Below are 17,126 nucleotides of genomic sequence, written 5' to 3'. Positions count from 1 at the left end.
TTTCTTCGTTTTTGCCTTAAAGACTTTTCGCCGCTTGCAGATCTTTGTAGCCCTCTCCACTGGTCTAATGGTTAGCGCGTGCACCTTTAGTGTACTGTGTCCCGGATTTGATTCCCAGCGGGGAAGCCTCTAAGTTTTTGTGCATTATAGTGGCTAGGATTCCACTTTTAAACTGTAGGATCACGTCTTAAATAACCTCGATGCTTAAAAATGATACTAAAGCCCAATTAACCAACATTTTTTTTTTTTCAGATTTTTCAGCAGTTTTTCTTCTTGCATCTGGCGATAAGCAAATTATTTTCTTCCAATTTATTTTCTTAATTGCTTCTTATCTTATAGTTTGACTTCTGAGTTTAATAGCATTCACTTTTGGTATATTACGATATTACTGTAGGATAAATAATTATCTGTGCAATCAGATGATCTTTTAGATTTTCAATCCAAGCACACTCGGTTTATAAATAGCTCTTTCATCTCTGCATTGCTGTGGAACATTCACAAGTACAATGCAATCTTACTTAGTAATATTCAAAGTCTTCAATACGGAATAAATGGAAGTATAAACTATATATTTTCTCCGGTTGAACACCGTTAATTTTATAAATTGGTAGTTGTTCAGAACATAAATATTCTCTTTCCATACATTTAATTGCAGATGTTACCATGTGGTTTTCAGATGAACAATCTTTGCAGAAAGATCAATTCTAGCCTGTCAAAATAGAGCTCTACATTAATTTAGGCGATAAATAAAACGCAACTTTTACTTTTGTTATAATTACATGGGCGCATGGGGGGATATTCAAAATTAACAAAATATTGGCTACTTACCAATGAATCCTCCCTTGAAATTTTTTTAAAGGTTTTGACGATTCGGAACTCTCAGTTGGTCTCTTCCTCAGTGGCAAGGTAAAAAGGATTAATACGGAAAGGAGAAAAAAGAAGTAAAGCCAGGAACACATACCACTATATAAAAGTAACGTACAAAAAAGATCCTGAGATGAATAGAGCAAAATGAAAAAAGAATGAACTGAATAAAAAGAACGTGGTGTCTATGTTAGGCCACTATTGTCAGATCCAAAGTATGCATCAAAGGTAGGTACTCAAGTTCGATCAATGTTGCCAGTATCAAGGTTCAATGCAGGTTTGTATTTATGAATAAAGAACGATTCTTTAATTTCCCGTTGTTTTTTTGAGTTTGCTGAACCTATTACCTTAACCTGTTTTATATTATGTGAATGTTGTTTTAGATGAAGCGCTAAGCCCGACATGCCTTCTTCATGTGACTTTTTTGATTGTCTAACATGTTCCTTCACACGCGTGTTAATATTACGTTTCGTTTGGCCAATGTATGAGGAATCACATTCGCAATGGACGCGGTAAATATCTGCCTTATTTAATGGATCGACAAAATAGCTTTTAAATCCAGTGAGATGTTTTTGCAAACTTTTGGGGGGTATATTTGAAGCAGATATGTTATGCTTTGCAAGAATACGTTGAATTTTTGTTGAAAGTTGTGGAAAATAAGGAATTTCAATCCAAGTTTTTCCTTCTTTGTACGTTACCGTTTTGGTGACTTGCAGCGATCTACGTGTTTGATTAAACCATTTTAGTAAAATACACAGCTTATAACCGTTTTCTTGTCCTATTTTATATAAAAACTGTATTTCTTCGTTGAGATCTTTTTGAAGGTCACACATTAATAATTCTCTACGAAAGAAATTCTTCCAAGTACTGGCCTTGTACATTGGCGGATGAGCTGACTGTTGATTTATGTTAGTAGTGCCTGCATTGGGTTTTCGGTATACTTTTGTAATAAATTTATTATGTGATCTGGTAATCTCATCTAGGTGGTACCCTTGTTTTCAATAACGCAAACCAACAAAAATAGAGTCCGATTCACCTGTAGAATTATTTGTTAACCTTACCGATATTAACATACCTAAGAAATTCCATCAGATTTTTAGGTTAGGTTTAAAATTTAGTTACCTTCCGCTTTCCATTCCATTGAAGGAGATAATTTGTTCAGTAGAAAAAGCCGTTGACGTTGCACTTGATATTCATTCCGCGCAATCTATTAGAAATGAATGCTTGGCCAATATCAATACTTTTTTATACTCATACAAAAACGTAGGACCATATCCAAAATCCAGATATGTACAAGGGCTTATTACACAATTTAGAATATTTCTTAATAAACACGATACTTGGTGTTTAAAGGCTGATAAAGGAAACCAATATGTTGTTATGTAAAAAGCAAAGATATGCTTCCGGTATTTTAAAAATAGCAGAGAAATGTAATTTTGTTTCATATCCCTGTAATCCTTTACCACAGGTTATTAAGAAGGCACAGTCGACAATTTATTCTTCACCACTTTTAACTGACATTAAAAAAGATATGATAGAAATTCATGCACCTACTCTTCCCATTATTTATGGTCTTCCGGAGGTGCACAAGCCTGACATCCCCCTTCGCCCGATCATATCAGGTTTCAATCATCCAGCTTATTTACTATCAAAATGGTTATATTAAAAACTCAGCAGTTACAATAGTGGTTTTAAATGTTGTAAAAAAACAGTCTTGACGTAAAACAACAATTAGCATCATTTGTAAATGCCAATACCATTTTACTTGCCTCCATAGACGTTGTTGATATGTATCCGTCCATACCACTGGAACTTACTATCAATAGTACTCGATCCTGGATATTACAGAATGGCGCTTCTACCTATGAAACTAATTTTTTATTACAATTACTTGAGGTTTGTTTAACAACTAATATATTCCAATTTGAAGATCATTACTTTTCTCAGAATGATGGCTTAGACATGGGTAACACATTATCCCCAATATTGCTAAACGTCTATTTTACGGCAGAACACATTTAAATACGTTAGATATTACCGTTATGCTGATGATATTCTACTACTTGTTCGTGACGAAAATACACTTACACAAATATTTGAACAATTCAACAATCAGCATCCTAGGCTGAAGTTCACCCTTGAACGTGAATCTGATAACGAAGTTCCATTTCTAGACCTATTGATTACCCGATCACATAATAAATTTATTACAAAAGTATACCGAAAACCCAATGCAGGCACTACTTACATAAATCAACAGTCAGCTCATTCGCCAATGTACAAGGCCAATATTTGGAAGAATTTCTTTCGTAAAGCTTTATTAATTTGTGACCATCAAAAAGATCTCAACGAAGAAATACAGTTTTTATATAAAATAGGACAAGAAAACGGTTATAAGCTGTGTAGGACAAGAAAACGGTTATAAGCTGTGTATTTTACTAAAATGGTTTAATCAAACACGTAGATCGCTGCAAGTCACCGAAACGGTAACGTACAAAGAAGCAAAAACTTGGATTGAAATTCTTTATTTTCCACAACTTTCAACAAAAATTCAACGTATTCTTGCAAAGCATAACATATCTGCTTCAAGTATTCTCCCCAAAAGTTTACAAAAACATCTCACTGGATTTAAAAGCTATTTTGTCGATCCATTAAATAAGGCAGATATTTACCGCGTCCATTGCGAATGTGATTCCTCATACATTGGCCAAACGAAACGTAATATTAACACGCGTGTGAAGGAACATGTTAGACAATCAAAAAAGTCACATGAAGAAGGCATGTCGGGTTTAGCGCTTCATCTAAAACAACATTCACATAATGTAAAACAGGTTAAGGTAATAAGTTCAGCAAAATAAAATAAATAAATAAATAAATAAATAAAAAAACAACAACAGTGGGAAATTAAAGAATCGTTCTTTATTCATAAATACAAACCTGCATTGAACCTTGGTACTGGCAACATTGATCGAACTTGGGTACCTACCTTTGATGCATACTTTGGATCTAACAATAGTGGCCTAATATAGACACCACGTTCTTTTTTATTCAGTTCATTCTTTTTTCATTTTGCTCTATTCATCTCAGGATCTTTTTTGTACGTTACTTTTATATAGTGGTATGTATTCCTGGCTTTACTTCTTTTTTCTCCTTTCCGTATTAATCCTTTTTACCTTGCCACTGAGGAAGGGACCAGCTGAGAGTTCCGAAACGTCAAAACCTTTAAAAAAAATTTCAAGGGAGGATTCATTGGTAAGTAGCCAATTTTTTGTTAATTTTACTTTTGTTGTTTTTGTTTTTGTTTCTTTCATAACTTCACAAACAAAATTAGAAAAGTCTCTGCATTTACTTTTAAACACAAGGACATTTTTTTTTCTTTCAACTTCTTACAAAGAATAAAATTACCAAATTCGATGTTACCGTTTGCGTTGTTTTAAGATAGAAGAATCGCTTATATTAATAGTCATTTGTTTCACGGATCTAGTACATTTTCTTATTAGGTCTTGCTTCATGAATCTGAAGCCGTGATCATGCCGTGCATCATATTAAAAAAATCTTCATACAAGAAGATCAATGTTGGAAAGTGAACTTGAATTGACAGGAATGACAGTTGTATTAAAATGAAATGAAATTTTTGAGTTTTACGTCTCATGGTTGTGCGAGCTAGGCTAAAGGAGGCGGTGATGATGAGAAATAAATGAAATGATGGAATGAAGAAAGTGGGACGAAACGGAAGAACCCCGAGGAAACCCACGCACACGGTGTTTGTCTACCACAAAGTTCACTTAACGCGAGCTGGGATCGAACCAGGGACCCCATGCACTAGAGGTGAACGCTCTACCACTGAGCCACCGCGGCCCGATAGTTGTGTGAAAAGTAAACGATTTATAGGAATGTTGTACTTTTATGGAAGAAGGTGAAGAAAATGGATCGCTAACAAAATTATTGTGTTCAACCTTATTATATGTAGTAGTTTCGTATATACTTGGAAAATGTATTGTGGCTTCTAATTATTCTCTTAAATATTGAGAATTGTATTGCTTGTATGCTGTAACATAGTTTCTAATATGGAACTCACGTGAAGTTGTTATAAACAGATATAACAGTCACTTCATTGTGCAAAGAGTCGGTTACTAAGTTAGAATCCACGTAGGTCAATAGGGAGTTAGAAGTTCATAGTTTGTTAACAGTTAATTACACATTTATACATATTTAAACTACCTAGCTAACAGTTAACAGTACACTTTTACTGTCAGTGAGTTAACTCTCATGCAGAGATAAGGGATCAACACACAATTTTGGTGAAAGTGAGTTAACTGTGGTAGTGAGTTAAGGGAAATTCTAGTTTTGCCGACAGAGTCCTGCTACTTTCTAGAGATCTTCCCTGGACATTATACATGAACTTTTTTAAAATGAGGAACTAGTTCTATTGATCTTTCTATGATGTAATTATTTTGTACCCATCTTACGATACGATAGTCAGTATAGTAATATACAGTTAGTACATAATAGTATATAGTAATTATGGTAGCTATTAGGGGATTTCAATGCGAAGATAGGACGAGAGGATATTTTCAAACCGATTATAGGGAATGAAAGTCTGCATAAGGAAAGTAATGACAACGGTGTTAGACTCGTGAACTTTGCAACATTCAAAAACCTAATCGCGAAGAGTACAAAATTCCCACATCGCGACGTTCATAAATACACTTGTACAGCGGGGGACAATTCTAAATGGTACAGCCATATGGAGATTTACGGCTAAGGTGTACCATTTAGAAGTGTCCTCCACTGTACCTCACCAGACGGAAAAACACATAATCAAATTGATCACGTTTTAGTAGATAGAAGAAGGCAATCTAGCATAATTGATGTCCGGTCGTTTAGAGGGGCTGAGTGTAGCAGCGATAATACGGGAGAGATTATCGTTGAATAAAGGTAATATTCATTGTCCGAAAACGGAGAGATTCAATTTAAAGAAATTAGACGAGAGCCAGGTAAGAGAGGAATACCAGATTGAAGTTTCGAATAGATTCTCGGTTTTAGAAGATTCGGAGTGCACTAGTGTTGAGGATACCAGAATTGAAATTAGAGATAGCATTAAAAGTTCAGCAAAAGAAAAATTGGGGCACGCGGATATATGTAGGAACAAACCTTGGTTCGACCAGCAATGCATTAAATTAGTAAAGAAGAGAAAATAGGCAAAAATTACGCTGGCTATAAAATCCGAATGAAAAAACCACACAAAATTTCGCAGATACCAGGCGGGAAACTTCCAAAACTTTTAGAAAAAGAAACGCGATTTTTTGAAAGCTAAAATGAAGGAACTTAAAGATAATAGTAAAAATAAAAATATTCGGGACATGTATAAGGGGATCAGCGAATTTAAGAAAGGCTATCAACCTCGTGCTTATATATTAAAGAAATCTGACGGTACAGTTCTCACTGACACGGATAGCATCTTAAATAGATGGAAAGATTTCTTTGACGATTTGCTTAACACGCAACCAAAAACTAGTGTGCGTGGAGAAAATGAGATACACACCGCAGAACCGTATACTCCAGAGCCCAACCGAATAGAAGTAGAAACCGCTATAAAGAAATTAAAGAAACACAAATCTCCGGGTGTAGATGAAATTCCGGCTGAGTTAATTTTAGCTGGAGGCGAAAAATTGTGGAACAAGATACACAAACTCGTCCTCCTTATCTGGAACAAGGAAGAATTGCCACAAGAGTGGAAAGAATCAATCACTGTTCCAATTCACAAGAAAGGCGACAAAACTGACTGTAATAATTATCGAGGTATTTCTCTTCTGTCAACATCCTATAAAATCCTTTCAAATATTCTATTAGCAAGATTGACCCCATACGCAGATGAAGTTATTGGAGATTATCAGTGCGGATTTAGACGAAATCGATCAATTATCGACCAAATATTTACCATTCGCCAAATACTCGAAAAAAGTGGGAACACAGTAGCCCGGTACATCAACTATTTATTGATTTTAGAAAGGCGTACGACTCGGTTAGGAGAGAAACATTATACAACGTTCTTACAGAACTTGGAATACCGAGAAAGCTAATTAGATTAATTAAGATATGTTTAAATGAATTCCAAAGTAAAGTCCGGGTAGGAAAATTTTTGTCCACGAGCTTTCACGTCGAAAATGGCCTGAAAGAACGAGATGCGTTGTCGCCATTATTATTTAACTTTGTTCTGGAATACGCTATAAGGAAAATCAAAGATAGCAACCAGGACCTAGAGTTGAACAGTATTCACCAGGTTATGGCATATGCTGATGATGTAAATTTAATAGGGGATGATAGGAGAACAATAGAAAGAAATGCACACGTCTTATTAAACGCTTGCTGGGACATGGGTTTAGAAGTAAATGCAGAGAAAACTAAATACATGGAAGTGCGTTGGGACCGTAATACGGCAAATTATAGATGCGTTAAAATATTAAATAATACTTTTGATAAATTGGGTAGTTTCAAATATCTAGGATCAATATTAACAGAGGGAAATCATATCCACGAGGAAATTAAATGTCGACTAAAAGCACGGAATTCGTGTTACTATTCGGTTCAAAATCTCTTGTTGTCGCGAATTCTGTCAAGGAATTTGAAGCTTAAAATATATAAATCGATAATCATGCCTGTTGTTCTATATGGATGCGAAACATGGTCGCTTACACTGAGGGAAGAACATAGACTGAAAGTATTTGAGAACAAAATCCTGAGACGAATATTCGGACCCAAGAGGAACGGGAATGGGGAATGGCGGAAACTTCATAACGAGGAAATACATAATTTATACGGTTTACCCAACATTGTTAGGGTCGTCAAGTCTAGGAGGCTTAGGTGGGCAGGTCATATAGCTAGAATGGAAGAAAGTAGAAGCGCTTTCAAAGTCTTGAATGGGAGACCAATCGGAAAACGACCATTAGGAAGAGCTAGGCGCAGATGGGAGGACAATATTAAGATGGATCTCGCAGAGATAGGAATACAAAGTAGAAACTGAATGCAGTTAGCTAAGGATAGAAGTCAGTGGAGAGCTTTTGTGAACGCGGCGTTGAACCTCCGTGTTCCATAGGCCATTGTTAGTTGGTAATTACGATAGTTAGTATATACGATACGGTACGGTGGACAGATACGTGCTTTTAGGAAACAGATAAATTTCAATTCTTCTCACGAAAGTCCCTCTGCTGTAGCAAAATCCTTCAGGAAACAATATAAGATTGTCTTCAAGAACTTAACAACGTTCCATGTGTCTTGTTTGTATGCACTACATACAACATGAAAGGAACAAGTTCCAAAATAAATCTGCTTGCCCATCTCAATTTTAAAAACTTTTACAGGTTACATGACATCTTAAAGTTTACATTCGGGCTATCCATAGAAATCGGAATCGTTTTCTTCGATGTATGAAGTCAATTCACAAAACCAGCTTATAAAATCAGCCGACGTTGCACTGCCTGTAGATACTTTCTAGAAACAAAATTGACTGACGTATCTAAAAAGTGTATTTTGGGAAAACAGAAAGTATACTGACTTTTTAATTCTTTTAATAAGAAGAAACAAGCTCTTGTTTCTGCCTGTAGATACTTTCTAGAAACACAATTGACTGACGTATCTAAAAAGTGTATTTTGAGAAAACAGAAAGTATACTGACTTTTTAATTCTTTTAATAAGAAGAAACAAGCTCTTGTTTCTTTTCTTTTTTTCTTTTCTTTTCTTTTTTTTTTTTGTGTGTGTGTGTGTTTTAACAGACGAAATACCACTACGGATAAGATCATAATCAGTCTGGAAACCAATGCACCTGCTTTAAATTTATTACGTTCGAAGTCTGTTTCCTACTTTTTCGAGTTTACAGGACAAAATGGTCATTTTTCGAGTAATTCACAGATTACCCTACTTAGAACATGGAAAATAACACTGAAGTCAAAACCAGAATTACTGATCTGTACAACTATTGAAATATGAAGTCTGATCGGAATACTACGTTTCAACACTTACAAATAAAAATTACACTAAGAATAAAAAGTGAGAAAATTAGTAGATTACAGAAAACGGAAAGAAAGAAAAAAACTATGGCTCGTAAAGCAGAAAAAAAAAAGACTGTTTCCCTTCATTGGAGATCCAACCACTCGTTGTATAGATAATAATTTTAATTTTATTTCTGACTTTCCGTGATTTTCTACAGTGTAGTAATTCTACATCAAAATACTGCGGGTTTAGAAAAAAAAAAAACTAACATGAAGCAAAATTCAGTACTTTTTATTGACTTCCAAGACTGATCTCTCAATTTTTTTAATTTCCATAATCTGTAAACATTTACTGTTCCTGTTATTTGAGATTTTTTCCTACATGTCTACAACAGATGAGTCGTCCAGTTCCAAAACGGCTCTTATCCATTTACAAAAAATCCGAGAAAACTTAGAAAACATGTAGGATCTGCATGTTTTGTATAACTGTGAATACTTCAGTGTGTTCATGTGAAAAACTTCAACATCCTTAAATGTTTCCAGTTCTACAAAACATGCAGAACCTACATTAGGATTTTCTGTAAATGGACAAGAATAGTTTTGGAACTGGAAGACTCAGATATTGGTATCAAAACTGGAATTTGGCTTCAGAAGTATCTTGTTTGTATATTCATATTAAATATATAGGATTAACTATTGATTTTAAAGCCGGTACGGTTACCTATTAAACTTGTTGCTTTTTCGTTAATTGTTTAGAAATGAATAGTATACGAACAAACAAACACAAAAAAAGCTGCGACGAAAATCACACTGGTTTTCGGAAAACTGTCACCGGTTTTGGAGAAATCCGAACTGCTGGTTTTTCTAGAAATCGGTTTCCGGTTTTTATACTAACCTGTTTTGCCAATCTTTAGTATTAAGGATGAGAGAAGTTTGTAGTAACCATCTGGCAACATTTATATCTTGTCACGGCAGCCGTATTAGTTGTCACGAGATGGCCTACTGCACAAACTAGTTCGGCTACTACGCAGCGTATTATTATTTTCTCTGCAACTAAGCTGTCACCTTGCTGAAATTTTGCGAAGATTAATAAAGATGGGAGAGATGGCTCAAATCTCGGAGTACTCAATGATGTGGATATTTTACATATGGACGCTGGTTTTGAGCTAATAATTAACTATTCATCAAAACAGTACAGAAAACATCTCTGTGTATTGGAAATATCTTATGTTATATATATGTCTTAAGTGTTATACATAACCTCAAAATGTAACGGAAATATCTGGAGTTCGGAACGTGTTAGATGGCTTGGCTTAGCGACGGCCAGGAGGTAACTGCAGCGCCGGGTTGTTGTTGGTAGTGTATTACGGCAAATTCTGTGATATTTCCAAAGAGAAAAAATTGCTGGCGAATGGTTATATGGATCGCGTATTACGAAATTGGCAAGTGAGTTGGGTTTATTGCGTGGGACAATGACCAAGGTGTTACTGCTAATTTACTATCTTAAATTTTATTTGTGTTGTGGCATAAAATAGTCGTTTCACTTGTAAATATTTATTATCCAAAACACTGTGTTCATATATATATGAAGGAAAAAAGCTTATTCAGCTCTAAAATTCAGTAATCGATTATCTTCCGAACAGGCGGAAAAGGAAGAGCAGAAAAATGTACTTTCATTGGACTATAAACAAGTATTTAATATTGTCTGCTAGAAATTAAAAAAAAATCGAAATCTCGATTTGATGATCAGCTCTTGGTGTCAATCTGCATATTTTGGTGTTCGTGTTTGCTAGTTCAACACAAGATTTATTACGGGAGTTTAAGTAGCCAATTTTGGATATATTTAAGATACTGAATGCGAAAAATGACAATTTATTGCGATTTTTTTTAAGTTTTAGATTGGAAACGGGAAAAGCTATGGGAAAATGTATTATTAAGGTATTTTCCAGATTTCAATTATTCTGTGCCAATATTTGTTTAAATTTTAATTTGTTCATACTCGAGTATACTATTTTTTTTTCTTTTATTAAGTTTATGCTACTTTATCTTCAGAATACGTGGGAAATTACAAAAATTGAAGAAGTGTCCCCCACACCCTCACCAACCCGCCAATGTGCTTGCATGCAATAAGAGAGTTTAAAAATTCAGACACATCAACTAGTCTTTATCATACGACTCAAGAATTGATGGCAAGATTAAAAAATATACCAAGGCAAATACTAAATTCGACACTCAACGAACATTTATGAATTTAACCATATAAGAAAAACTCTAGTTTTCAATGAAACATTCCGCGAAGTAAAGGCGGACTCAACAAAAGCTTGCTTTGGAAAATACATTTTAAATTTTCTACATTTTGGTAAACTCAACAAAACGTTTCCCCCACGTATAAAGTTACCATATTCTGTAATGCCAAAATCCGAACACTATTCTATCTGGCTCACTGTTTTCATAAATATAACTTTCGACAGTTTGTTTTTAAAACATTATGAAAAATATAAAACAAGATTATTTACAAAGCATCATATTGACTTTATCTACTAATATATTTTCAGTAGATATGATCATCTTTGACAATCTTTTCTCTGTATACAAATATCCAAACGTGTCTTACATGTGAAGTGTCTGGAATTGAATTGAAATTACACTTGTGCTTAGAAAATGAGAACAAATTAAGAAGGTTCAGAAATTATATGCGGATGGAAATTTTTACTCTCAAAATGCGGACATGTCCGCATAAATGCTGACACATGGTAACTCTATCCTGCTTAAAAATTAAGGTCGACCCATATGCGGAGTCGACTTCTTTTCGGTGTCGACTTGTGGTATGTTCAGATCGACTTATATTGAGGACAATGCGAAAATAGCAAACTCTGCACACTCTGCAGATGTTTACAGATGGCTCTTACGGAACTCTACATTATTTCACGTTGTAGGAACCTTCCCTTAGCAAAACTATATGCATATGAGTTATGTTTTCTCCTTTATTATTTTAAGTCATTTTTGGTTAATTTTTCTCGTAAATATATTTCTTTATAGAAATATGAAGTGTTTTGCCATTATTCTTGCTGGTGTTTTTTGCTGTAATTTGACTTATAGTCCATGAATGTGTGCTTTATATATGTATATTTAAAAAACCTGTAGATCTCCAGTAACATTAAAAATGGATATTAAAAAACTTGATAAAGTGGAAATAAGGGGTACACGGCAAAATCAATTCAACCAGCAAAAGCGAAGATCTTACGATGCAAATTTCAAGCTCACGGTGGTGAAATATGCAGAACGACACAACCATTGTGAAACGTCCAGATGTTTTGGGGTGTTAAAAGAATGTAAGGGACTGGAAGAAAATTGCACAGCAACTGAGGAACTCTTGTGCTACAAGGAAGGCTTTTCGAGGCCCGAAGACCGGCAAATTTAAGAACCTAGAAGAACAGATTGTGGCGTTTATTACAGAAAAGCGTGATCAGGGTCTTCCTATTACACGTGAAGTTATTCACCTTAAAGTTTGGAACTTGCACGTGCAGCCAACATCCAAAATTTTAAGGCTAGTCTAGGATGGTGCAGGAGGATGAAGAGAAGAAACGGTCTCTCTCTGCGAAGACGAACAACATTGGCATAACGTTTTCCCAATGATTTTGATGAAAAGTTACTTAAGTATCAACGTTATGTGATAAACTTAAGAAAAACTCACAATTACCCTTTGAAACAGATTGGAAATGCAGATGAAATAGGCAGTATACTTCGATATGCCGAGTAAGGTGACTATTAATACCAAAGGAGCAAAGTCTGTTCCGGTTACAACAACTGGAAGTGAAAAAATACGTATTACAGTGATGCTGTGTGCTTTAGCTGACGGAAGCAAACTCCCACCTTTCGTTATCTTGAAGCGAAAGAATTTGCCGAAGGAAAAGTTGCCGGGCGGTGTTATTGTGCGTGTTCAGAACAAGGAATGGATGACGGAGGAACTGATGAAGGATTGGCTGGAGGTCGTTTGGAATCGACGTCCAGGAGCTTTGCTGAAACAGCGAGGGATTCTGGTGCTCGATGCTTTCCGTGGGCATGTCACTGATGGTGTTAAGAGGATAATAATAATAATAATAATAATAATAATAATAATAATAATAATAATAATAATAATAATAATAATAATAATAATACTTCATTATTATTATTATTATTATTATTATTATTATTATTATTATTATTATTATTTTCTGTTAGTTTGGTTACTATTTTATTTTACGGCAGTCTTTACTTAGTTTACGAATTTAATTTCTTATTTGTCATCAACTGAAGCATGCTAGGAATTTGCTGGCCCGCCATATAAATTTTCCAAGTGCTTCATTTGACGTAATCACCTGGTGAGTGAACTTCCATATTTTTACTAAGCTTTGAATATTTCTATATTTGTCAAAGAATGATTGAGCCCTGGTACCTATTTCTTGTAAATTAAGTTAATAGATATAAAAGAAGGAGATCAGAGTTCTTTTATACATTTTGAGATATAATAATAATTATTATTATGTGCCATTTTTCTTTTTAGCTTGAGACTGACGCCATTATTGGAAAAAGGGTTATTGTGTCCTCATGGTACGTATCAAAATGCCTGTAGTAATAATGGACTCAAAATATTGCATATACATGTAATGAGTTAACAAGTGTTTGTCTAAATTTAAGCAATTTCGTAGCTACGTCTTTTTTCTTGTTAGTTATTTTTTGTTGATAAATATATATTTACAAGTGTTAATTATTGACTTCTGACATTTACAAAGCCAGCAGCATTACCCCCAATAGCATTAACAGAATATATATTTCGTTTAGTACCAGAAACCTAAATCGACTACTTGGGAAGGTTTTCCACTCATCCAGCTGGTGGCTATTTTGTTCCTTCGGCCTCACAACATGCTTCTAATACATTTTGGATTTATTGAATTTGTCTTGGGTGGGTTGTGGAGTTGCTGAGAGAAAATGGTTACAACCTCGAGGAATCCCCGGACACAAAGTTGTCCATCATGAACTCACACGGTCAGAGATCGAACCAGAGACCTTTTCCACTGAAGGTGAATGCTCTACCAATGAGTCCCGTGACCCACCTGCATTTTGAGACTGGTCTACAAATACCAATTAATACACTACTGTAAGTTATGTTCTTCTTGGTGCTGAAGTGGCAACTATTGGAATGTTTATTATTAGCATAATTTATCTATTAATGGTTGTTATATGAACATACGTTTCCTTTTGTTTCCTGTATTAGTCTTTGAAAATTCCATACCAGTTATCTAACTTTTTTCTGACTCTCATTGAAAACTAACTGTATAAGCCATTGAAAGATTTTGCTGCTAAACAATATTCTTTCTAAATAACTATCTGTAAGAAGAAGTATAATAGATCCAAAATTCGTATTAAGGAGAGAATTTCTAAAACCATTACGTTTTGTTCAATTTTAGTTTCTAAAGAAACTTGCTGTTTAATATGACATCAAATGAGATCCTTCAGGTTTCCATACCACGCTTATATCGTGTAGGCTAAATGAGACTGTGATTATAAGAATGAATGAAATGGTGGAATAAAAGAAAGGGGAAGGAAACGGAAGAATCCCTAAGGAAAACAAGAATAGAAATAAATAAAAACACAACAGTATCCAGATTCAACTCGCAAGTGAAGGTTTGAAAGTACTCCAAGAATATTTAGGATAAAATATATTTTATATACAGTATTATTTATAATTGATTCGAATATGCACCTTTATAAACTATGGACTAACCACATCGACTATTTATTCACTAATGATGTCTAATCCATTTCAGCTTAACTATGTGTTTTGTTTATTATTATAATAGATTGACCTAGTGATGAATAATATGTGGAAGTTTTTAGGAATACATACATCCATGACTCATTTAAAATACATATATTAAATCTGTAAAAGGATCGACTATCGAAGTTTGGACGAGTGATTTATATACATATTACCTGCTACAACCTAAGATTTTTAAAAATCTTAACACACGACACACTGAATAAATTAAATTATATTCGTACAGCTACAGTTATTTATACATGTTTCTAAAAGCACTTACCCTCCACAAACCACCAACACCCTCCTGTTTATAAATATCTACAAAACATGCAACAAGACCCTGTTGCTCTGAAAGTACTGGCTGGCATTGCAATCGGACTTTTAACACATCTGTTGGATTTGCAATTGCACTGGACATCATACCAGCCACCACCCCACAGAAAACATTAATTAGTAAATCTTCTTTTTCAGTCTTTTTTGTTAACATTCTTTTAAGCGTATAATAAGTTCCAAATTTAATAGTTCCATACGTTGCTTGTCGTAAAACGGCAGGAGCAATCCTAAGAAAATAAAAATAACTGACGTCAGAATATTCCTGTACATTTATTTAAATGGTATGAAAAAGAATAATAATGAATAAAATGCAGGGTCCAGCAAAGAAAGCTGGTTTATTTATGGTAGCTGACGTTTGGCCGACAAAAGCGCTGTTAGTACGTCCTTGATCACGTGCAACATGCCAACCAACAAAATCAATTCATTTGATAACTTTTTCCTTTTCTTTCCGCTCTAAATCGCTGCACTTAAATTGAAAATGTTGACTTTGTTATTCTAATTCAAAGCAAGTTTTGTTTGTATTTTAACATAGGCCATTACAGAGAAGTTCATAGTAGGAATATGATATTGTTTGGGTTAGAAAACAAGTCGTTTGATCCAAATTGAAAAAAACATGTGCCGACTGTCTGAACAGCAGAGAATGTAGAGGTCTTGTCTCAAAGATCGTTACGCAGGCAGTAAACAGCGGTTCTGAAGTGAAGCGTGAAACTGTAAAACATATTTCTTATAGATACCTGCGAGGAATATTGTTGTTATGATTTTAAATTACCATAGATCATTCCTACAAATTAAATGCTCGCAAGAATTAATTCAATAATAACCGATTAAGAAAAAAAAATATCTTTGTTCAAAAATTCACAATTCCGACAGATAATGCTGTCATCATGAATGACATATTTGTGTGTCTGGTTACATAAATATCGAATCCATAGCATATCCTCTACTGTACATGTATAATGTAAGACAATCTTCGGCCGGATAATACCATATTTCTTTCAAGAGGCCAGGCCTTCAGTAACATTGAATTCTTCTAGGTTTGTATTGATTTTGCGCAATTAACACGATACATATTATTCTAAGATACACCAACTGCCCATATTTCTGGAGCTTTCATGCAAGTTATCACAGAAATGTTTTCCGGCCATACATTCTCCCTGTGCGTTTACTTATCATATGTAACAGTGCCTGACCTTCCTTTTATTTCTCATTTCCTCTAGGACTATAAGAAGCTACTGGTTTAATAAGCTAAGCATGTATTTTAATGAATTAAAGTTGCTATTTGGTAGGAATTCGAATAATGTATAATATACGTGTAATGTAAGAAAGAATTTAGGTGACATTATAATAAAGACTAAAGAAACTCGACGGTTCATCGCTGAAGAAATAGAAGGATTTCCACATCTTCTATCCAGTGCCAAATACGATAAACCCAATTTTGATTTTCGATCACTTCTCTAAGATATTATTTCACTATCTTCTTGTCCTACCGAGCGGCCTTTTCCTAAGATTTTTCCAAATAAGATTTTATCCATCTAACGTATTAAATGTTATAATTACTTGTATTAGAGTTGGAGACGAGTATACATTGTAGAGTTATGTATTACTATTATTATCAAATCATACCAATATTATTTATCTTATTGTATCATGCATTTCTCCTTTCTTTCCAGGACGACGAAAACGTTCAGCTTGCATCCCTACAACTTAGAGCCTGAATTTCATATATATATATATATATTTATTTTAAGTCGCATTTCCTTGTCTATAAAGTAACTTTTCATTTTCTCGATATCTTTGTTCTGATTTGTTACTCTACGCCTAATATTTAAATGTAGTCATCTCAACTACATTATTGATCTTGATCACAAAATGTTCATCACTTTCGAAAGTATAATTTCGATTGTCATACTATTCTTTGCTGTATCTACCCTCACTTCCAGACCAACTTCTTTTACATGTTGTTAGGAAGATATTCTCATCTTGCACTCACCTATCAGTTCTTATGAAGTTTAGATCGTATGCGTACTGGTTGAGAGCATTGAATGCAAGTTCCTTACTCTTACCATTACATATTATAAAGGTATGTAGTTTCTCCTGAAAGGTATATAGTTTCTATTTCCTAACCATCAGCTTTGTTA

The 17,126-nt window shown here is 34.3% G+C and overlaps 1 protein-coding gene across 4 annotated transcripts in view; it reads right to left on the bottom strand.

The window, feature by feature from the left end:
* Bmcp (uncoupling protein Bmcp mitochondrial) overlaps positions 1-17,126 on the bottom strand; it is a 165,925-nt gene that overhangs the window by 45,230 nt on the left and 103,569 nt on the right. For all 4 annotated transcript variants that reach the window (XM_081769229.1, XM_081769228.1, XM_081769230.1 and 1 more), the window contains one exon: positions 14,936-15,215. In XM_081769229.1, the coding sequence (XP_081625355.1) occupies positions 14,936-15,215 (280 nt within the window). The remainder of the gene's footprint in view (positions 1-14,935; positions 15,216-17,126) is intronic.

This window comes from Thermobia domestica, chromosome 8, assembly GCF_964235325.1.
Source record: "Thermobia domestica chromosome 8, izTheDome1.hap1.1, whole genome shotgun sequence".
NCBI lineage: Eukaryota > Metazoa > Arthropoda > Insecta > Zygentoma > Lepismatidae > Thermobia > Thermobia domestica.
The sequence above is the reverse complement of the archived record's forward strand: the minus strand, read 5'-3'. Positions and strand labels throughout refer to the sequence as shown.